Source organism: Podarcis muralis, chromosome 10 (genome assembly GCF_964188315.1).
Source record: "Podarcis muralis chromosome 10, rPodMur119.hap1.1, whole genome shotgun sequence".
In the NCBI taxonomy this organism is placed as follows: Eukaryota; Metazoa; Chordata; class Lepidosauria; order Squamata; family Lacertidae; genus Podarcis; species Podarcis muralis.
Window position 1 is genome coordinate 12,020,217 of NC_135664.1, and position 26,229 is coordinate 12,046,445.

The 26,229-nt window shown below is 42.0% G+C and overlaps 1 protein-coding gene across 1 annotated transcript in view; it reads left to right on the forward strand.

Annotated features, from left to right (window-relative positions):
• Positions 1–19,542, forward strand: part of TAFA5 (TAFA chemokine like family member 5) — a 279,463-nt gene extending 259,921 nt beyond the window's left edge. The window contains 3 exon segments of the mRNA XM_028745723.2: positions 19,188–19,404; positions 19,406–19,514; positions 19,516–19,542. Coding sequence (XP_028601556.2) covers positions 19,188–19,404; positions 19,406–19,514; positions 19,516–19,542 — 353 coding nt within the window.
• The last annotated feature ends 6,687 nt before the right edge of the window (positions 19,543–26,229 follow it).

Here is a 26,229-nt window from a genome sequence, read left to right on the forward strand (position 1 = left end):
AGAAGATCAAACCGATCCATTCTGAAGGAAATCAGCCCTGAGTGCTCACTGGAAGGACAGATCATGAAGCTGAGGCTCCAATACTTTGGCCACCTCATGAGAAGAGAAGACTCCCTGGAAAAGACCCTGATGCTGGGAAAGATGGAGGGCACAAGGAGAAGGGGATAACAGAGGACGAGATGGTTGGAAAGTGTTCTCGAAGCTACAAACATGAGTCTGACCAAACTGTGGGAGGCAGTGGAAGACAGGAGTGCCTGGCGTGCTCTGGTCCATGGGGTCGCGAAGGGTCGGACACGACTAAGCGACTAAACAACAACAACAGGCACATGCCAGAAATGATGATATAAGAAACTGTGAAAACAACCCAGCTACAAGGATGTAAAAGGTTTGGACTGAGAGTGAATTTCATTCAGTGAAAGAGATGATCGGGTGAGGGGAGCCCACGGTTTGCTTACTTAAAATTTTTCTCTGCATTTATGATGAAGCAACCCTCCCCGGAATGCAAGTTTTATTTGAACAAATCTGCACAAGTGAGGATGGAAGAAACTGGAATATAATATGGAATTTAAGCAAATTGGAACTGTGCGTGAGAGAGAAAGGAACTGAGGGGAAGGGCAGGAAACACTATGCTTTGAAAATATAGAGCAAAATCATCCCTAACCTCTGTTATCCACAAAGGAATGTGTTCAAGATAAGTATAAATGGCCATAAAACAATGGCAGGGAGGAAAGAAATATACCAGCTGCGGAAATTGAAGTTTTTGGATTAACTATCTGCAGTCTGGATTCAAACCGTTTTTCCTTGGCTGGAAAAATGGAGAAGGTGGCTTGTTTACTGGAAGCCGAATCACGGGATAAAGCGATGCAGTGACTTTTGGAAACTGTGAGATAACAGCTCATTCCGGGGCATGATGGGAAGCATGAACAGTTTCAGGAATGAAGGATACAACACCATATATGGATGGGAAAACATCATGGGGTAAACTGTCACATGCAGGAAAGAATAAGGATTATAGCTAAAGTTCCTCACTTGAAACTTTACACATTACCTATTATATCAGGCATAGGCGAACTCTGGCCCTCCAGATGTTTGGGACTACAATTCCCATCATCCTTAGCTAACAGGACCAGTGGTCTGGGATGATGGGAATTGTAGTCCCAAACATCTGGAGGGCTGGAGTTTGCCTATGCCTGTATTATACCAACAGGAATAGAAATCACAAGATTGCAGCTGTTATATAAGTGATTTGTATCTGAATGGAATGGAATGGAAATTATTAAATTTTTGGAACACGGAACAAATGTAGAAGAATAAACTCATTAACACTGGTGTGTGGTGGGGCCAGTTTAATTAAATTGTATAATTTGACATTTTAATAATAATTGTATTCATTGGGTGAAATTGGTATTGTTATAATGAGGTATGCTATTGGAATGTTAGAAAATCATATATATATATATATATATATATGAAATTAAATCTATGTTTAAGAGCTGTTAATTACATTCATCAGTATTTCCCCCTTTAATAGGATAGCTGGGTGCATTATGTTACTTTGTTTTGATTGTACAGAACTGGCGCAGGCTAAATGCCTTTGAGGACTATATTCTTACCAAGCTTTGCTGGTTAGAGCAACTAAGGACAGGGAGCTGGGTGCAAAAGCGTCATGATAAGCTTAGGGCTCACAATCTCCAAAAGGAGAAATATTTAGCCCTCAATTCGCGTGACCTCAGAAATTGAATCTTCGGCCAGGACACACCAATCAAGATAGAAAATCTATTAAAGATGCCTGTTATTATATTTGGTACCCCCAAATCAAGATCACCCACTTAAGACTCTATTACCTTGAGATACTGACTTTCCCATAACTACACAGGTCATTTGTCGAACTCAGGTTCCAACAGATACCTGGGAATTTCCCATATGGGACTTAAATGCATTTATGGATGCAATCAGGTCAAAGATATCATGTATTACCTGCTGATTTGCCCCTTATATAAAATGCCTAGAGAAAATTTTCCATTATCTATTATTAACTGTTTCTAAGGCTGACCCCCCAGGAAGTGATAGTTGATAAAGATCTTCAAATTACAGTGGTACCTTACATGGCCCTCTTGTTATGTATCCTTCGGAATACGCATGCGGCAAACCCGGAAGTATATTTCTGGGGGTTTCTCTGCGCGCATGCGCAGTAGCGCTCTATCACACCGCACACATGCACAGAAGTGCTCTATCATGCCGCTTGCATGCACAGAACAGGCACCTCCAGTTGCAGAAACCTCGGGATCTGACTGCAGCTCCAGAACGGATCCCATCCACAACCGGAGGTACCACTGTACATGTCTAGTAACCAAATGTGCTCTGGCAGCTAAGAAGCTCTGATCTACGAGAATGCTTTCTAATTTTAAAACCTTGTGCTGTAAATGATTATGCTGTAAACTTTTACAGGTCATGTTGTGTGATTTCAGAGGAAAGCCTTGTTCTTATCCCCTGCTGTACATTGTAAAGGCCTTGGGCTATACACAATTGATTGATTGATTGATTGATTGATTGATTGATTGATTGATTGACTTACTGACTGACTGACTGACTGATTGATTGATTGATTGATTGATTGACTTGTGTATCATGCCAACTAGGTTAGTAACTATCCCACTATTAGATTTATTCTAAATCATTCATGTGTTTCTTTATATGGTAAACCGGAACTGCTATGTTGTTGTTTTAGTAGATTTAGATTGCCTAATATTGAAATACACTTCTAAACTACAGTTACAGCATATGTTCTGACTTCACCATCAGAGGCAGTGTGCCAATTGCTTGGCCCAGGGGGAAAGATTGGTTCACACTTCAACATGCCGTTCCTTAATTTGCACTTCCTGAAACAATACACAAACTGAAACACAGTTGCACTTCAAAATTCACACTTCCCTGAATGTTGCAATACAGTTCTACAATAATTTGCGCAAATAGATGTGTACTTAAGTATTCATAGAAAGTCTTATACAACAAAATAACAATCAAAAACGGATTACACTGGGAGAAATGCTTGCAAAAATGTACATATGGGAGGGAATTTTGTATATATCAGGACAAATTTGCACTACAAGGCTGATGAATTTTCATGAAGCTTCTTTTCTAAAAAATAAAATTCGCAAACTGGTGGGGAAATGGGGAGGACTCTGTTTAAGATTTGGAATGTGAGATTAGAGAGGTCCATGCATTCCTAGTCAGAGTCACAAGTGAGGAAAGTGATATTGCAATCAGGTTCTATTTGCAGGCTTCCATAGGCATCTGGTTGGCGACTGTGAGACCAGAATGCTGGGTTTGATGGATCATTGATTCATTCAGCAGGGCTTTGTGGAAGTGCAAAGCAGTGTTTCCCAAAGTTGGGTCTCCAGCTGTTGATGGACTACAATTCCCATCATCCCTGACCACTGGTCCTGCTAACTAGGGGTGATGTGAGTTGTACTCCAAAAACCGCTGTAGACCCAACTTTGGGAAACACTGGTGTAAGGATCTGAAAGCATGCACACACATTTTTGATCATATGGGTGTTCTACGAAGTGCTGCTGAGCTGTATGTGTATGCCTCTTCGCTGCTGAAGTGTGAATGGGGCTTTTGCAAAGCTTTCCAAGCATTGCCTATTAGGGCTGGGCGATATCAGCTTTTCAACGCCGCGGTGTATCGCCCGCCAAACATCGTGGTTTGGCGATATACTACGATGTCAGAAAAACAAGATGCATCGGCCTCTGCCTACGAGACACCGGGTGAAACTGCCCCAGCTCTCACCTCGAGAACTGAGGAGGTTTCACCCAGGCTCACAGGCCAGGATATTGCCACATTTTTGTGCCTTTCAGTCACGGGGAGGGAACCTTCCCCTCCCCAGCTGAGACAGCCTCGGTTCTCTTGTCGCTCGCAAGCAGGTGAAACATCGGGGCTCCTTTAACTGCTGGCTGCAGGGAGAGGCAACCGTGCTCCCCTCAGCTAAGCAGTTTCATAGAGCCCCCATCCCGCTGCTGGCTTGGAGGAGACAGTACCAGGCGGGGGCTCCTTTATCTGCCTGACTGAGGCAAGGGCAACTGCACACCTCGGTTGAGCAGTTCAAAGATGCAGAGGGAGGAACAAGCTGTATCGGTGTCTCGCTGATACAGCTTGTTTCTCCCTCTCCGTCATATGAGGAACAGGAGATAAGAACTCTTGACTCGCTGCTAGCAGAGGGAGTCAGGAGTGGTGGTGGTTTCACCAGTGATATACCACTGACATTGTGGTCTGCTCCTCATAAGGGTCCTGGGCAATATATCGTCCAGGCCTATTGCCTATATATAACAATAAGGACCATGTTTATCCTGCTTGGGCACCCAGCCATCCAGGTGCCTATTTTTTATGTGCAAGATATTGCATCACATACTAGGTTATGGTCAGTTGGAGATCTGTGCTATAGTTCTTACCCCTTCTGTCAAATGAAGGAGCTAAATACATAGTTTCACACAAACTGTCCCGGAAAGAATCAAATGCTGCACGTTAAACATAACAGAGGCGTGCTTTCATTGCAGATAACGGACGCTTTTTAAAGAGCCTTCTTATCTAGTTGCCTTGTGCCCTCTAACACTCCCATGAAAAACGTGCATGCTGTGTTCAGGAGGATTAGTTTATTCAAGGCCAGGGACATTTTCTTAAAAAGCACTTGTGTGGTTTTTTTGAAAAACCTGAGCGTTTAGATTTCAAGAAAGATTTCCATGTACAGATCAGGTTCACTCTGGAATAATAACTACTTTTTATATTAGTTGTGTTTGCTTAAATGGTGCTAAGAAGCTAGAATGATAAACACTTTGACCTTTTATTGAAGTGCTTTTATGTTGATTTGAAATGATAAAAACTCATTCATAGCTGGTGTGTATGTGTGTGTGCGCGCAGAAGAAAGAAGTCATGCTGGGTTTCTTTTATGTAGATGTAAACATTTTGATGAACCGTTTATGAACACCTCTTCCTTATGAAAGACTCTCATTTTCTAAATAGTACTCTCCAAATCTGGAAGAGGTGAATAAAGCCATGTACTCTTGCTTGAAAGATCCCAAGGTGGGGGACAGTTGCTTCCTGAGTGAATGTCTCTTGACTCTGAGTCAGAAAGCGGACTGAGAACACATAGCATGAAGCACCTCAGTATGTTTGCTCGTATAAGCTTCTTGTTCTTTTTAGAAAGTTAAATATTGAAAGGCAAAGCAGGTCTCTAATGTTCATGGCATCCTGCAATGCTAAGTGGTATACAGTCCTACCTTGGATTATGAACGCCTTGGTACTCGAACGTTTTGGTTCCTGAATGCCGCAAATCCAGAAGTGATTGTTCCGGTTTGCAAGCGTTCTTTGGAACCCAAATGTCCAACGGGGCTTCCGATTGGCTGCAGGAGCTGCCTGCAGCCAATCAGAAGCCGCGCTTTGGTTTCCGATTGTTTTGGAAGTCGATTGGACTTCCAGAATGGATTGCGTTCAACTTCCAAGGTCTGACTGTATAAACATCTGTCTACAAACCTGAAGGGCAAACATTCCAGCTTCATGAATTCCAGTGCTTGGTACCCATTTTCAGTTGGTGGGTGTCTGATATATACGGCATTCCCCAATTTCCCAGTATGACAGTGGGACCTCTGGTTGCGAACGGGATCTGTTCCGGAGGCCTGTTTGCAACATGAAAAGAGTGCAACCAGCAGCAGTACGTCTGTGCATGCACGAGTTGCAATTCACTGCTTCTGCACATGTGCATGATGTCATTTTGCGCTTCTGCGCATGCGCGAGCGGCGAAACCCTGAAGTAACCCTTTCCGGTACTTCCGGATCGCCGCGGGACGTTACCTGAAAGAATATAACATGAAGCAAACCTAACATGAGGTATGACTGTATTGGAACTGCAGTGGTTGTTTATAAACTTCTGATCACTTTGCCTCAGAAGTTTCTACAACCTTTAATTAGATAAACCTGCCTTGGTTTAAATTTTCCCGAGAGTTTCACTGAAGCATAGATTGGTTTGTGGGGCGAGGGCAGCTCTTTCAAGCACATTCCATAGGTAGTCTCACAGTAGTGATTACTGAGATGAAGTGATGCATATTCTGCCAATGGAATATTCATGCTGTTTTGATGCCGGCAGATCTGTCCTGTCAGCATTCCTATCGGTAAGAACTGCAAACAAGAGACAAGAACTCTTCGGAAGTAGTAGCCCTTAATTGATTAAATTTAGTTTTAAAGGTCATTGGTATAGTAAGAAGAAGAAGAAAAACTTGCACATATGGTAGCCTTTTAATAATCATTTATTCTTTGTAACCTGCCCATCTGACTGGGTTGCTCCAGCCACTCTGGGAGGCTTCCAGCATATGTAAAAACATTAAACCTTAAATAGCTTCCCTATACAAGGCTTTTATATTAGGATTGGTAGTGAAATAGTTGCTTCATTGTCAAAAGGAAGGATGTGTGCTTTGTAACATCCTCCATACGTTGGGATCATTTTGAATAAACGTTATTTTTTGCCCAAAAAAGAGTGAATCCTGCAGTCCTGCAACAAAGGGACTGATTCACTGCAGTCTCTACATACAATTCAATGCGGCTCACAATTCCAGCATTCTATAAAACATTAAAAGTGAAGAATAATCAATGAAAATATAGTGCTTATAGCGATAATTCATCATCATAATAATGACCGCTCCCCGCTTAAAACGGGGGGCGCCCTTTGCGTGGACGCGTTCAGCCCCTAGATCTGGAGCAGCTCCAACAGCATAGGCTTGGCCTTGCCTTCCCTCAGGTGGGATACCTGGAGGTCTCCGCCTACCTCAGTCAGTTGTCATACCCCACCCATCTGGCTGGGCTTCCCCAGCCACTCTGGGCGGCTTCCAACAAAATATTAAAATACAGTAGTCATTCAAACATTAAAAGCTTCCCTAAACAGGGCTGCCTTCAAATGTCTTCTAAAAGTCTGGTAGTTGTTGTTCTCTATGACATCTGGTGGGAGGGCATTCCACAGAGCGGGTGCCACTACCGAGAAGGCCCTCTGCCTGGTTCCCTGTAACTTGGCTTCTCGCAGTGAGGGAACCGCCAGAAGGCCCTCGGTGCTGGACCTCAGTGTCCAGGTAGAATGATGAGGGTGGAGACGTTCCTTCAGATATACTGGACCAAGCCCGTTTAGGGCTTTAAAGGTCAGCACCAACACTTTATTCACATAAGTTATTAGCATTTATGTGCTCCAGGCCAAAAACTTTATTAAACATATGTCTTAAATCCTTACTCTAGGGGTGGCTAGCCTGTGACCCTGCAAATGTTAACTAACTCTGCCAGCATAGCTAATAGTCAGGCATGCTGGGATATGAACCTCCCCTGACACACTCGCAGGCCAAATTGTATATATTCTTCTTTAGCTAAATTGCAGCCACAGTATGTGTAAAAGCACCTGAACATGTTCCTTCCTGATACCTTGTTATCTTCCATACGCTCAAGCAAAGACCACCTCTCCTCATATGAACTGACCTGGACCCTGCGGCCATCAACCGTGGCCCTTCTTTGTGTGGCTCCTCTGCAAGATGTCCAGAAGGCAGCAACACAAGAACGGGCCTTTTATGTGGTGGTTCCCCACTTGTGGAATTCTCTCCCCTGGGAGCCTCGCCTGGCACCTTTGATAAATATCTTTTGGTGCCAGACAAAATTTTTGTTGTTGTTTAGTCGTTTAGTTGTGTCTGACTCTTCGAGACCCCATGGACCAGAGCACGCCAGGCACTCCTGTCTTCCACTGCCTCCCGCAGCTTGGTCAAACTCATGCTGGTAGCTTCGAGAACACTATCCAATCATCTCGTCCTCTGTCATCCCCTTCTCCTTGTGCCCTCCATCTTTCCCAACATCAGGGTCTTTTCCAGGGAGTCTTCTCTTCTCATGAGGTGGCCAAAGTATTGGAGCCTCAGCTTCACGATCTGTCCTTCCAGTGAGCACTCAGGGCTGATTTCCTTCAAAATGGAGAGGTTTGATCTTCTTGCAGTCCATGGGACTCTCAAGAGTCTCCTCCAGCACCATAATTCAAAAGCATCAATTCTTTGGCGATCAGCCTTTTTTATGGTCCAGTTTTCACTTCCTTACATCACTACTGGGAAAACCAAAGCTTTAACTATACCGACCTTTGTTGGCAAGGTGATGTCTCTGCTTTTTGAGATGCTGTCTAGGTTTGTCATTGCTTTTCTCCCAAGAAGCAGGCGTCTTTTAATTTCGTGGCTGCTGTCACCATCTGCAGTGATCATGGAGCCCAAGAAAGTAAAATCTCTCACTGCCTCCATTTCTTCCCCTTCTATTTGCCAGGAGGTGATGGGACCAGTGGACAGGACTAATTAAACCCATACAAGTATTGCCGACACAGATCCCCACACTTAACACTAAATAGAAGAATAGAAGTATAACCACACCACACCACTTACCACCCTCTCCCCTTCTTTCCCCCTCTTTTCTTCCTAACAAAAAATAAAAATAAATGCTTGATGAATTAACAAAAAACAGAAAAACTCCGTTCTACCCTGTTTCCCCTTTGTTTAAACCAATTCATGAACCAAGAACGTATACATTGACCACTAACGATGAACCATATTTTGTAGATTTTACTCCACATTTATTATGCTATTTTTGTGATATACAAATGACATGAGAAAAATTGGTATGCTTATTTGTATGACATTATTCTTGTTTATAAAACCCAATAAAAAGTTATAAAAAAGACTAATTAAACAATCTATGGCCTTTCAATGGTCGACGCGGGTGGCGCTGTGGGTTAAACCACAGAGCCTAGGACTTGCTGATCAGAAGGTCGGTGGTTCGAATCCCCGCGATGGGGTGAGCTCCCGTTGTTTGGTCCCTGCTCCTGCCCACCTAGCAGTTTGAAAGCACGTCAAAGTGCAAGTAGATAAATAGGAACCGCTCCAGCGGGAAGGTAAACGCCGTTTCTGTGCGCTGCTCTGGTTCGCCAGAAGCGGCTTAGTCATGCTGGCCACATGACCCGGAAGCTGTACACTGGCTCCCTCGGCCAATAAAGCGAGATGAGCAACGCTATCCCAGAGTCGGCCACGACTGGATCTAATGGTCAGGGGTCCCTTTACCTTTACCTATGGCCTTTCAAGCTGTGGGGAGGGAAGGAAGTACTGATTTTGTTTCTTACTCTGTTGTGTATTTTTGTGTTTCATATTGTAAACCACCCTGTGATCATCAGGTGACGGGCGGTATAGAAATTAAAAAAAATAATAACCACTCACTAATTCAAATTCTAGATTGGAGATTCATCATGGTAGAGACTAGCCTGTTTGTTCATGTTGTCCTATACAGTGACATGCACATTAATTGCAATATATATATTAAACATTCTTTGTTTTGGGCATGCTTCATCTCAGAAATCCTTACTGTCTATAAAGTAATTTACAGACTTGTCAAGCAGTGCAATATGATTATCTGATTGTGACTAGTGAAAATGAGTAGGGATTTTTGTGGCTAGCCTAAGATTATACTGGGGATTTCACAGATCACATTCTTAGCTCCTACAGCAGCTTTCAATATAGTTATAAGAATCATAGCATCAGTTTACAAGCTGTTTCACAGCTTCATGCACTCCAGTATTCTTCCGTTTCTTTCCTATAGGCATTAAACACAATTTTCTTATTGATTTCAGGCCTCTCATTTTAAGGTACTTAGGAACATGATATATTGCTAGATTTTTTTTGTGTGCGCGCACCATTCTAAAATGTGGTTTAACTCAACCATAAGTCACAGGCTTACCACAGAAACTTCTTGATGTTTGTTATGCCTTACCACAACATTTTATAGAACCGCAGAGATTTCTCTTGACCTCCCTATTCAGTAATGCATTAAATACTACACATTGCCTCTCTGGGAAAGGCAATGCATTGAAATGCTATTGTACATCTCGGAATGTTGTTTATCTCAATATTCTGCAGAAGCAAATATGGATAACAGCCGCATATTTGCACTGGAAAGATTGATTCATTTTTAAAGCTGAATTTTTCATACAAGATTAATGCTTTCTAGAGTCCCTGGAGTCACAAAAACAATGGCAAATATTAACTTCTGTTTAACCAATACTTTATCAATGTAATCATGTGGACTGGAATGGTCACAAGGGCAAATTTTGAGAATGAACGAAAAGAGTGAGCTGGGGTTAAATATTAAAATTTGCTATGGGTTGCAGTCAGTATTACATGAGCAGAAGACAGGTTCATAGAATAAATTTTTCTTTCCCCCTTCTTCCCTCTGCAGCTGTTATAGCAGTGCAGAAATTGATGCCCTAATCTTTGCTATACCAGTTTATAAAACTGTACACTCCCTGTCTATTATTGGTCTTCTAGTGAGAGTAAGGTAAAGGTAGAGGGACCCCTGACCATTAGATCCAGTTGTGACCGACTCTGGGGTTGCGGCGCTCATCTCACTTTATTGGCCGAGGGAGCCGGCATACAGCTTCCGGGTCATGTGGCCAGCATGACTAAGCCACTTCTGGCGAACCAAAGCAGCACACAGAAACATCGTTTACCTTCCCGCCGGAGCGGTACCTATTTATCTACTTGCACTTTGAGGTGCTTTTGAACTGCTAGGTGGGCAGGAGCAGGGACCGAGCAACAGGAGCTCATCCCGTCGCGAGGATTCGAACCACCGACCTTCTGATCGGCAAGTCCTAGGCTCTGTGGTTTAACCCACAGTGCCACCCACGTCCCTTCTAGTGAAAGAGACCCATGCAATAACTATTTCTAAATTTCAACTGAGGAGTGTGTAAGTAGTAAGCCTGATAAATTTTTGAAACCAGACATAATATGAAATCATACATAATATGAAATAATTATTATAATAAAACTCATATTATAAAATAATTGTTCTATTTTTGTTTTTAACATCTAGCATGAACAAAGTATCAGTATTATTTTTCAAACAAGGAATACCTTAAAAAAAAAGGAATGCACTTTAGTATTACGTAATTTAATTTCTGCTTTATATATCCATAAAGTGTTTCAACAGATTGAGGTTGAATCCTGACAAGACACAAGTACTGTTTTTGGGGGACTGGGGGCGGGCAGATGTGGAGGACTCCCTTGTCCTGAATGGGATAACTGTGACCCTGAAGGACCAGGTGCGCAGCCTGGGAGTCATTTTGGACTCACAGCTGTCCATGGAGGTGCAGGTCAATTCTGTGTCAAAGGCAGCTATCTATGAGCTCCATCTGATACGCAAACTGAGTACCCTACCTGCCTGCAGACTCTCTCGCCAGAGTGATGCATGCTCTGGTTATCTCCCGCTTAGACTACTGCAATGCGCTCTACGTGGGGCTACCTTTGAAGGTGACCCGGAAACTACAACTAATCCAGAATGTGGCAGCTAAACTGGTGACTAAGAGCGGCCACCAAGATCACATAACACCGGTCTTGAAAGACCTACATTGTCTCCCAGTATGTTTCGAAGCAAAATTCAAAGTGTTGGTGCTGACCTTTAAGGCCCTAAACAGCCTCGGCCCTGTATACTTGAAGGAATGTTTCCACCCGCATCATCCAGCCCGGATACTGAGGTCCAGCTCCGGGGGCCTTCTGGTGGTTCTCTCACTGCAAGAAGCAAAGTTACAGGGAACCAGGCAGAGGGCCTTCTCGGTTGTGGCACCCACCCTGTGAAACGCTCTCCCACCAGATGTCAAAGTGAACAATAACTACCAGACATTTAGAAGACATCTGAAGGCAGCCATGTTTAGGGAGGTTTTTAATGTTTGATGTTTTATTGTATTTTTAATATTTTGTTGGAAGCCGCCCAGAGAGGCTGGGGAAATCCAGCCATAAATAATGTTGTTGTTGTTGTTGTTGTTGTTATAGTTTTGCTTGCCTTTTTTTTTTTTTGCTTTTGCCAAATGTGAAACCACCTTGGATTTTTTTAAAGGAAAAACTAAGAAATCAGCACTCTGTGTTTCCCATTGATTTCTGTCCCTTTATAACACACATCAAAATGTGTGAACAATGTGACAGGCTTTAGTTGTCAATCAGGAATTTCATTATGTGCATCTATGACATCAGATGCATATGTAACAAGAGCTTTGATTGGCAGGAGAAATAATCAATTCATATCACGTTCATGTCTATCAGTAACTGATATTCCAACACATGGATTTTATTTATCAGCCAGGTATTTTTATTTTAAATTGTTAAAATTTGATTGCTTGTCAAGGGTAGATGGGTGGATGAATGGATGGATAGACAGATGAAACTTTCAAGCTAGATCTGCTTTCCCCCTCATAAATCTGTTGCAACATTGTAAACTTCCAGAAACAAAATAGTTTTGCTAGCTCTGTGGGGTGGGGGATGCGTGTGTTATTCTTGTGGGAAGGGATTGCATACAGTTCTTTTAGTACAACACATTTGATGGATAAATGAAAGCAATATACAATGTACTGCAGTCACACAATCAATCAATCAATCAGTAGCTGAACTGGGTTACACACAGTCACACACAAAAAAGAGCCAACAAAATGCAAAATAAATAGCAAAAACAGACAGACCTCAGCATAACACTCCAAACAGAAGTGTGGCACTCAAAACAGAGCATGTTTGGCTTCTGGGGAAAAAATAAATCAAACAAGAACACTTACTTCCGGGTTTGCAGTGTTTGGTTTCCAAGTTGTTTGAGTACCAAGGTGTTTGAGAACCAAGGTACCACTGTACTGCTAAAAACATTCCTGCTTAGAGAAGCCTCCCCAGATCCTTCAAAAGTAGAAGTAATTTTAATCTGTTTCAGTAATTTAACTTTTGCATGCTTTAACGTAGGGTTGTATTTCCCCTTCTCTTGATTTCACTGTTTTATCTTTAAAAATCACTTTGAGGTTTCATTTACAATCAAACAGTGTATGCGTTTTATGAAATAAATAAACTTGTTCTTTGCTGTATTTTAGCCATAGAAATTTGTTTAAGCTTCGTGCCAGCAGTACAATATCACGAACTGCGTTGATGCCCTTTGGTTTTCTTGGGGGCAGGGGCAGCAAAAATTATTTCACTGATAGCCACAACGAATACCTTTTATGTCCCTTTTTCATATCAGTTTGCATTTTCTGCTTCCTGTTCACTCAAACAAGTTGGGTTGGGACAAGAATATTTATCAAGGATTCTGGCTCATCCACAGGATGTACCATAGAAGGAATATGATATGGATGCCATCGTTATTCCCCCGTCACTTTATTTTAACATTTTATAGCTTTGTGACATTTTAATGATTTCATTGTACACTGCATTGGCATTTTTATGACCTGTCGATGTATGAATATTCTTTTAGAATCTTGCTAACGCTAAGTTAATTTTCTCTGGTGAGCGTTTCGAGATTGCCTGTGTCCTCCCACCTTGAATTCCATTTTGGGAGAAAGACGAGATATAAATACCAAAAATGAGCTGGTTTGTTGACTACCCCTATGCTGCCTTGGATTTGAAAGTGAGGTAATAGCACTAGAAGTCGAGTGAGCTTATCAAAAACCTTTTTTCAGAGTTGTTCAAGAGTATATAGACTTCTTGGAAGATTCCAGAAGAAGAGGTGGGTGTAGAGGATTAAGACAAAAAGACTAATAAGAGAGAGGAGAGGTTCCAAGAATGACTCATAATTGGAGCTTGCTCCTAATACCAGAGTGGCGAGGTGGCTAGTCTGACATATCCAAGCCTATGAGTGACTGGTTAGGATATCTATTCCCTTCCTTTCCAAACACCAGGGACAAGGATGTGAAACACTGAGCTTAGAGTGAGGGAATAGCAGCAAGCTGCTTTCATACATCACTACCCAGTATTGTCTCCTCTTATAGGCAGTGGCTGTTGACATGCAGAGGGCCGGGAGGCCAGCTGGCATGCCCCAGCTTGGACGTCTCCTTCCATCGACCCATTCTCCAACGTAAATCAGCGACCCGGACTTCAAAAGCCAGGGCACGCTATTAGCAGAGTGTACTTCACCTTGCCAACAAAGGTCCATATAGTAAAAGCTATGGTTTTTCCAGTAGTGATGTATGGAAGTGAGAGCTGGACCATAAAGAAGGCTGATCGCCAAAGAATTGATGCTTTTGGATTATGGTGCTGGAGGAGACTCTTGAGAGTCCCATGGTCTGCAAGAAGATCAAACCTATCCATTCTTAAGGAAATCAGCCCTGAGCGCTCACTGGAAGGACAGATCGTGAAGCTGAGGCTCCAATACTTTGGCCACCTCATGAGAAGAGAAGACTCCCTGGAAAAGACCCTGATGCTGGGAAAGATGGAGGGCACAAGGAGAAGGGGACGACAGAGGATGAGATGGTTGGACAGTGTTCTCGAAGCTACCAGCATGAGTTTGACCAAACTGCGGGAGGCAGTGGAAGACAGGAGTGCCTGGCGTGCTCTGGTCCATGGGGTCACGAAGAGTCGGACATGACTAAATGACTAAACAACAACAATTGCACACACAGAAGAGGCGTGAGGCTTGTGAAGTCATGCTACAGCTACAGATTTATTAAACATAAATCAGAACAAAGAAACATGTCGTCTCTCTCTCATGTCGTCTCCGAGAGAACAGCAAAAGCTATGCACAAACGGAAGTTCCCAGCATACTGTGCTGGAATGTAAGCAGACATGTGACACGCAACAATCTCATGCCTCTTACTTAAGGTGGAATGGAAATGTCAACAGTGGCTCTCCTGGGGTTTTAGGCAGAGATCTGTTCCCGCTTCCTTATCTTTTGAACAGGAGATGCCAAAGATTGAGGCTGGGACCTTCTGCACGGGAGGAACGCTCTGCCCCTGAGCTCTTGCTCCTCCCAAATGCTATGTGAAACAGGGAGCTGCCTTAAGAGAGCCAGAGCTTAAAACTGGCAATTTTTCTTGCTACTTTGACTCCTAGTACTTTGCCTCTTCTCTCCCATGCTCCTTCGATACCTCCACTAGCTGTTTCCTCTGGCTCCCATTAACTCTGACATGCTCAGCATATTGGCAACAAAGCAAGATGTCCCAAAAAACCTGATCCCTGTAGTGGTTTCTGCTGGCATGTCAGAGATCAGTTTAAATTTTACTTTGCTTCCAGTACACTAATTGAATACAGCAGAGCGGAACAGCAGGGGATGGAAACAGAGCACAGTGATTCCTGACAAAGATTTCTCTCTAGAGGCAAGCATTCAATTAACATCCCTTGTTAGACAGCAAAAACTAACTACCCTGAAGCTATCTGACTCTTATTTGTTCTTTCCCCGAAAACTAGGATTTCAACAGTTTGGGAGATATTCTCTTCGGAGTTTCAAAATCTCATGCAAGCCCTTGTGGCCTAGCTTATTCATGCTAGGTGGTCAGCTGATTTAGATATACATTGGAAGTGTTAATTTGAAACAGGCCAGTGGTTTCATAAACTTTGTGCCTTCAGGAAACTTTACAGAGAGAAATATCTGAAGCAGGCCGGTGGTTTTATCAATATTCAGGAGACTTTGCAAACGGAGTTCTCATGGTTGCTGACACATTTTAGAGTATAAATTCATATCAAAGGTGGGGGACAGAAAGTACAAAAACCTGATAAATACGTGTGTGCACATGTTCTGTCTTAATCCTGTTCTCCTAATTGTAGCCCAGTTTAAGTGTCATAGCATTTTCAAAACAGAGCTCAGTGTTTTGCTTTGTTCAGGTCTTCAGAGGAAGGGGATTTCACTCTCTTTCTTAAATAAATAAATAAATAAATAATGGAACAAATCGCTATCAACCCTGTATTAATATCCTTGCTATTCATACTTTACATGTAAACAGTAAGTGCAAAAAGTCCTTATTAGTCAAAGCTAAATATCATGGTTCAGTACAAGGAATTAAGTACAGTAGTACCTTGGTTCTCAAACACCTTGGTACTCAAACAACTTGGAACCCAAACAATGCAAACCTGGAAGTAAGTGTTCCAGATTGCGATTTTTTTTAGAAGCTGAACGTGCTTCATTTTGAGTGTTATGCTTCCCTTTTGAGTGCCAGAGTGCATGGAAACGCGGTTTACCATCCCACCGCAGTGGTACCTATTTATCTACTTGCACTGGCGTGCTTTCAAACTGCTGGGTTGACAGGAGCTGGGGCAGAGCAACGGGAGCTCACCCCATCGTGGGGATTCAAACCACCGACCTTCTGATCGGCAAGCCCAAGAGGCTCAGTGGTTTAGACAACAGCCCACCCTAGTGTATGACGTGATCCTACTATATATTTGGATTCCCCACCCATGAATGTTCACAGGGGATTTCCAGTTACTGTTGTTCTTACTTAGAGTATGTACCTGTGGTGTATAATGACCGTTTGTGGCATTATTTCTGTCAGTATTTCCATCTGGGGGAAATTATACAGGCAGTCCCCAGTTTACCCAGGGGTTACGTTCCAAGGCACCGTGCACATGGATGACGTCATGTATAATTGAAACCCATTGAAAAAGACTGTAAACACCCCATTCTGTCCCACCTCCACCCCTATTCTGCCCCTTTAGTGATGTTTCAGTGACGTCTTTATGACATTTCTGGGCCACTTCCGGGTTTAGCGCAATGTGCATATACCTGACCGCGCACATATTGAACATGCGTAGACAGGGGCTGCCTGTACTGTATGGGGAGAGAAAAGCCTCGCTAGAGCAGATAACCACATGGCTATGCTTAAAACCCCAGCCATCATATCTTGCTGTGGCATCGATCTATCACTATGATAACGTTGACTTCAAAGTTTTCAACACACACATATAGAAAAATGCCTTGTTTGCAAAGGAATAATTCATACCCAACACTTGATGAAGAAGGAGAGGAAGTTGTCAGGGTTGCTTGCTTCAGACAGACAATAATATGAACGAATGCTGGTCGTGCCCAGAAATAAAAAAATTCTGGGACACGATCTACGAGGAAATGAAAAAATTACTAAAAATTGCATTTCATAAAAAAACCAGAATCATTCCTTCTTGGAATTCTAACTGATAATATTCCAAAAGAAAGATTAAAATTATTTTTCTATACAGTGACGGCGACTAGGGTATTAATAGCCAAGTATTGGAACAAGTGAAATTAGATAGTCCAGAAGGAACGGGATTGTCTAAATACCTACCTATCGAGTCAAGGTTCAACAACCAATGTTTGGCTGTACTTAGAATAAACCCATAAGTGGGAAAATGTCTCCTTATACCAAGATAAGGAATATATTGAAACACAGAAAAATGGTACTAGTTATAGGAAATGAACCACCATGAGGTCGACAGAAGTCGAAATCAATAACCAAAAGTGTAATAGAAAGAGATTCACCCCAGAAGAATCAGTATTCAGGTAAAGAATAGTCTGGGATGACTATTATAGTTACCTTGTATTATACTTAATTTTTTACTGTTTTCGTTTGTTCTGTTTTCTTTTTCTTTTTCTTTTTCTTTTTCTTTTCTTTCCTTTTCTTTTTCCTTTTCTTTTCCTTTGCTTTTTCCTTTCCTTGTGTATTCAGTAGAAATGTCTATATTCTTTGTTTCATTTGTAACTGTATAATAATTCATTTTTTTTAAAAAAATCTAACGAATATGGATGAATGCATTCACTGGATCTGTAAAATCCACAAACCGGAGCCAAATAGGTTCCATGGAAGAAAATCCACGCCCTGGTGCAATTGGTGCATGTCAGCTGCTTCCAGCACTTATGAGCCCATATCAGTTTAACAGCCTTTACAGGAGAGGTCAGTGTGGAGGTTAAGCCAACAAAGGATCCATCTTCATTGATTGCACCTCTTCAGAGATGGATCTTGTGTGCTGGCTCTGCTGGCCCCTTTCTCCCTTGAACTTGGGGCAGCTTATTTTGAGTGAGGACCATATGATTACTCATCTGTCATTTCAAGATCTCTGACCTGGAGTGTCATAAAGACTTTTTTGTATTGTTGTGGTGGAATTTAATTATGGTCACATTGGCTGTGCTCGCAAGGAACACCTCAGGCTCCAACCCCCACACACACCCTTCGTCTAACACAACTGCAAGGAAGAATTTCGAAGCTTTTGCTTCCATTTTGGATTAACCAGAGCTTGCCTTTTCATCCATATCTGGATAAACTGTGATTAATCTGACCTATGGTTTGTTGAAACAAGCCAACTTCATACCTCATTTGATGAGCTGACCTGTTTCAGCAACTATAGTTAAGATCAACCACAATTTAGGGTTCAGAAATGACATGAAAGTGTGGTTAATCTGAAATGGAAGCAACATCATTCAATCTCCTTATAGTTGTGCCCAAGGAGAAGGGTCATGCTATACATTGGTTAAGCATTTTCTAGAAATGGAGCATTGATGTATTGTCAAAATAAAGCGTGTTCTCCCTGAAATGAGAGCACGTGTTGCGATGGGGTCTGCTAGGCCAACCCTCTGTTGCCAGGCAGGTAAAATTGTGATGGCCTGGGGCAACGATTGGATGGCCGGGTTGCTGAGGCAAATTGCATGTAGCAATTTGGGGGGTGGGACCAAAGGCTTTAAATAGTGGGGCACTCAGCTTTTGCTTTCTCTTTCGCTGAGTGCATCGGATCACCCGCCCACCCGCCCGCCCTGAGTTCCAGTTTACCTTGCTATGCCTGTCATGGGGTCGTCTGCCGTTGGGGCAGGGGCCTAGTAGGAATTTTGTCCATTTGGCTGATTGGCTGGTGCCATTTGGTTTTTGCCTACTACTTAGCAATTCGTCACAACTTGTAAGGTTGTGGTTAGGCATTGGTTATAAAAATTGGTGGAGGAGGGGTAAGGATAGGCTGGGCCTGCCCGTCCAATGGTGGTGTGGAAGGGAATTCCGTTAAAGCAATCCTGGGGCTTGCCACGATTTTGTCCAATCCCTGAAATGAGACCAGGGCCGGCAAGCCTTAGGGAGCAGGTTGGGTGAGCGGTGAGGGACTGTCACTCAGCTCAACTGATCCCCAATATTGTTTTCCTTTCACTGGCTTCCGAGGGAGTTCGGAAAGTCAGTTCTGTCCCAGGTGGGGGGACAGATAGTCATAGCCAATGCCTAAGCAACCACTCACAGATTATGTATTTTAATAAAGTTGTGGCCAAAATTATGCCAAAAACCTTAAACAAAAATTATGTGTGATTTGTGAATTATTTTGAGGGGTGGCTTGGGGACCTCCACACGCAAGCAAATCTTGTGGACAGGAAAACGTGAACTATAAGCTGATTTTTTCTCTCTTTTGTTGTCCACAGCACGCATTATAAAAACAAAACAGTGGTGTGAAATGCTTCCATGTTTAGAAGGAGAAGGCTGTGATTTGCTAATCAATAAATCAGGCTGGACCTGTACACAACCAGGTGGGAGAATAAAGACAACTACGGTAAGCCTTTTCTGTTCTTTGTATACCTTTGCGTTCCACCTAAACTATAACTTTTCACTCATCAAACAGGTGTTTAGCGATAAATCCCACACACAAACACACCATTAATATGTGTGTGGAATCCAATTTGCTTAGGTATCTGTCAGTATTTATACGTTATGCTTGGCCATTATCATGTGTACCCTGGAACTTGTCGCCTTGCCTGCTGCCTGTGGGGTGACCTTTGAAGACAGCTCAGATACTTCAGATAGTCCATAGTGTGGCACCAGAGCTTCTGTTGTATATAAGACTCTGGAAGCATGTGACACCAGTTTTATGTAAGTGGCTAAATTCAGAGTGGTGCTTTCCCTCTTATACTTAAATAACTGGATCTGAAGCACCTTCTCCTATATATGTCCCGTTGAGATGTTGCCTAAGGCATCACCACTGTTTGAAATAAGGTTTTCTGTTACTGGAAATCTGTCGGTTTGGGTGCTAGAATCTGGATTATGAAAGCCTGACCCTAGAAAGCCTTATAAGGTCTACGCTGTTAGATTTCTAGGCATTCAGGGAAGTCAAACCGGTGGCTGGCTTTTTCCATAAGAAACTTTTAGATGAAAATTTGAGTTCTTTTTTGAGCATTCTCGACGTGTTCAGTGAAACTTTTAATACGGTTTTATGATGATTTTGCTCTCTTTTTCTATTTTGACTGTAAGTTGTTCTTGAGCACCTTCAGGTGGGAAACTGAAATATAAATGTAAATATAAATCAATTAATGCAAATAATTCAGACCAGGAGAGTTTAAGGAAAATGTCACCGTATCAAATATGTGGCTGAAATCATTCTCTGAGCTATGCATTTGGCAAGACCATATTTCTGTCTTTACACCTCACTTCCCACCTGATCCTGGCTGTCCATCAGATGCCTAATCACCCTAAGCAGCTTACACGGCTTAGTTTCACTAGACCAGGACAATATTCATTGGCAGCCTGCTCCCCCTTCCCCAGGAAATTTACTTGAGATGTACTTCCTTTGATTGTTGTTCACTCATGTTTGTATTCCTGATCCCACTGGTTCCATGCCATATTTTGTTGCAGAACTAATCAGTGAAAACTGAATCATCATAATATGTGAAGAGAAACCAGCATTAGAGTCTAAAAATAACAAGATGACTGTAATTTGCAAATTTGCAAGTGTATAAACCCCCAGGGATGTTGCAGTGACTTTAAAGTATGTCAGTGTGCCCCACTTTTTAAGGTCAAACTAGACATGGGCATTAACCCATGTTGTTTGGCCTTCTGTTTTCTTCCTTTTTGTTTTTCACAAATAATGGGTGATCTGGATTTGGAACAGTGGCATGGGGAGAGGCCTTAAATCTTTGACTGCTGCTGTGGCTTCATTCAGGATTGTGCAATGTGAAGAAGGTCCCCATCAATCCAGAGACATGAAAGTTCTAGACATGTCTTGCACCCAACTGGTGAATCACCAAGCAGAGTACACCTTCAGTTGCCTCACCTCCCAGGCAATTGGCAATTTCCTTGTTTTTATTTCCCAGCACATATTTATTGAGTCTTGGGGGCGTGGAGGGCCTGTATGTTCTATGGCTGGTGGACCGTGTTTGGCTTGGTGTTCACATTGTACAAGCTTTCTTTTATCCCTCCGAAGCAGCAGGGGGGGGGGGTGGTAAGCAGCAGCAGCACTGTGCATATTGGGACTAGGATGGAGTGGGCAAGGTACAAGCAATAATGTCAAGGGAGCTCTGGATTGACAGTGGCAGCCCTGGAGGTGTGTGCATATATTGCCACCACCAAAACTGAACTCACCTAATCTCACCACTGCCATGCCCCTTCGTCTTCCTGGTGAGTGTACTACTACCACCAGGAAAACTCTACTGCTTGTTCCCAGAGAATATTATGTACAGTATCTTTTTTCCCCCAATGGACTATTAATTATATATTGTGGTTTCACTCAGTTGTCTTTAACATGGCTGAGTTCCACAAATATTTGTCCCCCAAGTATTGTGAGCTATGCTTGTTAACTGTATCATAAATTATCTAGAGTAAGGAATGAGAACCAGGGGTTCCTGGTGATGTAAAATTGTTCGGGGCAGCTAAAGCAAATAGGAATTGCAAGGACCTCCAAAAGGATATCTCCAAACTGGGTGAAAGGGCAGTAAAATGGACAAATGCAGCTCAACGTAAGCAAGTATAAACTGATGTACACTGGGGTAAAATAAACCACCCCGATTTTACATATACTGTATGCTGCTGGGGTCTGAATTTGTGCTGGCTGACCAAGAACGAGAGAGATATTGGGGTCATAGTGTATAACTTGATTAAGACATCAACCTGGTGTGTGATATCTGTGAAAAAGGCAAATGCCATCCAATAGATCATTCTGAAAGGGTCTTAACAACTAAACTTTTATTTATCATAATGGTGTTATACAAATCTATTGTGTGACTGCACTTGGAATACTGTGTACAGTTCTTGTCTCCTCACCTCAGAAAGGATATTCATATGTTGGGGAAAGGTACAGAAAAAGGCAACCAAAATGATCAAGGAGTTGGTTCCAACATTTGGGGTTGTTTAGTTTAGGGCAAACGGGAGAGCAGCTTCTCCTTTTCACGTTTCACGGATATAACTTGGCAGTGTTTTCAAAGCAAAAATGCACTATTCTGTTGGTGTTATAGGGGAGATTAATTTTAGCACCAAAGTGTATATATATTGTCAATGATCCATCACTACTTAATTGTTACTTAATTAATTCCTTCTTTTACATGATGCGATTATAAGGCATGGAGCTTAACAGAACATTCACGCTCCAGTTCCTCAGCAGCTAACCTTTTTCAACTTCTGCGATTTTACTGCTAAATTGGCTGAAGTGGGAAATTAAGGAGTATGAAGAAGCTAAAAGAGAGCTCACAGTAGATAAAGGGTGTAATTACTCTGACACAGAGCTCAGTGCTTGGCTAGTAAAATTTACTAAGGATCCAGCTTCACCAAGGGATGTGACTTTCTTAATAGAGTTTACTTACACACAGAGCAACTTAGCATCCCCCACTATTAATATAAATGACATGCTGGTTGGGTGGGAAAGGTAATTTGTTCCTTACCATCAGCTTTATTATACTGTAGTTCGTTTCTACTAACTGAAATCCAAGTGAATTTTCTTTTGCTACTATTCCGTACAAGCCCAGCCCCAAATAAATAATTCTATGGGCTCAGTTAGATCAAACCAAGGGAGTTGCCTCCATACTTACCTCCATCCTAAATGATGGTAGATTTGGAAATAAACAGGTTTTTCTTACCATTTTATATCAGTAACCAGTTATCTGAACATGGGGGGTGGGTGTCAGCAAATCTGCCAGAACTATAATCCTATTTCAAACAGTGACCTCACCTATAAAATGTTTCTTTTTCAATGCCAATTACTATTAAGGAGCAATAATTATCTCCATGAAATAATGGAAAGGGAGAAAGAAAGAAAAATGTATCTGATATAAGGCCCAAATGGATAGCTGTTACAATCCTGGAAGAAATCTCAGTCTGATCACACAAATATTTGCATTGGTATCCCATACCCTCCAACATCCCACTGATCAAAACCAAGACACTCTTTTTTTTTTGTCCTGAGCTCTAGTGGGAGCTAGATGATTCGTGCCACAGCACTGGCCAAAAAATGGGACATTCCAGGATCCAATCAGAAGCCAGGGTGGCTCCTGTAATTCCAGGATGTCCTGCTTAAATTGGAATGGTTGAGAGACCTGCCATCCAATCTAAAACTAAGTGGCACAATAGTTCTTTTGGATTTATTATTATTTCATATTTTCTTACAAAGGAATGTGGATTCTGGCCCCCTGATTACAAGTAGGCAACTGTGGACAGATACTTAAATCCACAGGATGGATTGCGTTTTGGCTCCACTGAATTGAAATTTCAGCCTTCACAACATATGAAAACGGCTAAGTAAACAGTTATTTTCATGGAGGAGGGTCAAGATATTAACTGATATGCATGAAATTTCAGATATAGCTATATAATCCCTAGTGTAGTAAGATAAGAGCTTTGGAGCAGGCTTTTTTTAAAAAAGAAGTTTTTTATGAACCACCCTAGTAGGGCAGTAATTGTTTCTTGATAGTTTGTCACCCCCCTACATGATGGCACCCGGGGCGAACCCTCTGCCCCCCGTCCCCTTCCAACACCCGTGATCCCTAGTGTTGTTGTTGTTTAGTCGTTTAGTCATGTCTGACTCTTCGTGACCCCATGGACCAGAGCACGCCAGGCACTCCTGTCTTCCACTGCCTCCCGCAGTTTGGTCAAACTCATGCTGGTAGCTTCAAGAACACTGTCCAGCCATCTCGTCCTCTGTCGTCCCCTTCTCCTTGTGCCCTCAATCTTTCCCAGCATCAGGGTCTTTCCCAGGGAGTCTTCTCTTCTTCTCTTCTCATGAGGTGCTGATCCCTAGTATCTTCAGCTTTTTTTCTATACAGCAAACCTTGGTTCCCAAACGGCTCAGTTGCCGAACAAATTGGCTCCCGAACGTCGCAAACTCACAAGTAAGTGTTCCGGTTTGTGAGCATTTTTCGGAAGCCAAACGTCTGACACGGCTTCCGCTTGAGTGCAGGAAGCCCCTGCAGCCAATCAGAAGCCTCACCTTGCTTTTCAAATGGTTTTGGGAGTCGAACGGACTCCTAGAACAGATTAAGTTCGAGCACCAAGGTACCACTGTATACCACTGCATATGGTCTCTTATCATGCCAAATTATCTTCAGTTCTTCACTCTTTTCGCATGTGTTTTTTGGGTGGAGATTAGTTTATAAAGTGGCATCAACACAATCCAAAAAGGGGGGGAAAGCACCAAAGATCAGCTATTACAGAAACAAATCTGAATTTTTCGCTCTATAAGATGCACCAGACCACAAGACGCACCTAGTTTTTGAAGGAGGAAAACAAGAAAAAAATTTTTTTCTGAATCTCAGAAGCCAGAACAGCAAAAGGGATCACTGCACAGTGAAAGCAGCATTCCCTCTTGCTGTTCTGGCTTCTGGGATAGCTGCGCAGCCTGCATTTGCTCCATAAGACGCAAACACACTTCCCCTTACTTTTTAGGAGGGAAAAAGTGAGTCTTATTGAGCAAAAAATACGGTAAAATGTCAAAAAGACCCTTCCAGTTGCTGGGATAGTTGCAGTATTAACTTGAACCTCTTGCTAATCCTATATATTCATTCAAATCCCCAATGCTCCATAATATAAAGCTACCTCTTTATGTAATATTACTTTAATGATCAGCAAAGGGTGCACCCAAGTCAAAGTATGTAAAAGATGAGATATTAATACTAAGTTTGAAAATATTAATCTTTCCCGTTGCCTTTTCTGAGTACAGATGTCCTGCAGGAAAAGGGTTCTGGCCATGGGCTTCTGATTTTCATCTGTTCTTCATCCCCTATAGGATTAAGTCAGTTTTCATTGCACATGTGTAGATTACAGAGCCAATCAATGATGCCAGTGCAAACTTTTTGCTCCAAGCTTCTGTTTAATAGTATGCTCTTAAAACATTTTATTTTAAAGCTTTCCCCTTCTTGCCCAGAAGTTGTCAGTGGGTGATCAGTATAATTCTCAGGATTAGTAATTAACTGTTAATTATCTAGTAGCTGGTATATGCTACTTATGCTAAATGAAAAAGGAGGACATTGTAGACCAGTCTAGATATAAGCTTCCTGTATAGTTTATTCTAAGGTTTATTCGGTTTCTAAGTATGTGTTTCTTTGAAACTCCCTGTCTTTAATATGAAGCACATGCCTTTGATGTAAGGTCTGTCACACCTGTTGAAAATATTTCTTGTTGCTAAACCTAACCAGGCAAGCAATTTTGTCGCAAGTATTTGTTTTTTAAGTTGTTGGTTTTATATCATTTTGGTTAATTTTATCATCTCTACTATTTCTAAAATCTGCTTTAACATTGTGATGTTAAATGAATGTTAGGTAAACCACTTTAAAATTTATTATTATTATTAAGCATTATATAAATCTTGCCTGAGGCCTCCCGCATATGTTGAATAATAACACTTCGACATGGTATTTTAGGTTAATGGGCTAATAAAGGCCACCACTTTTATTGGTTACAGAATGTGAGTGGTATTGGCTTAGGCACTGAAACTGAATCGACTACATCTGACTCCTGCCTAAATCTTGCTAAACAAAAGAAAGATACTCTGCACATGCTCAGAGGCCTTATGGTCCTTGACAAGTGCTTGGAGTAAGGCCTGGCATTCACTGAAGTAAAGCTTGCCTCAGATTTAGCCCTGGGGGGTAGGAAGTACCAGTATTTGATTTTTTTGCTACTTTTATGGAAGTAGCAATTGACCTATCTGATTCAAGTTTGGCCATGGTGTTCCTTCATCTTTGTTTAGCTTTATGTGCTTCAAGGTGAGCTCTGATGTTGGAGTCAGGGGGTTGTATCTCATGCTTCTGTCTACCCAAGGGAGCTTATGGCTTCAACTGTAGTCCGCTGTGCTTCCCAAAAAGCTTCTCCTGAATATTGCTTATAATAAGCAATTAAAATATACTGAGAACATGCAGTCTACCCACACCTTTTTATGCGGCAGATGGATTGTGTTGTGGGGCTGGGGACTACTCCTGTGTGGATGTACACACGTAGATGTTGTAAAACACAATATGGTCTAGGCTTCTGAATGCCAGGCCACTGTCTGAGTCATCATAAGAATATTCTTCATCTGTTGCTGCTGAAATGTGATTTTCAAAGTCACAAAAATTAGATAGATAGATGATAGATGATAGATGATAGATAGATAGATGATAGATAGATAGATAGATAGATAGATAGATAGATAGATGATAGATAGATGATGATGATAGATAGATAGATAGATGATAGATAGATAGATGATAGATAGATAGATAGATAGATAGATAG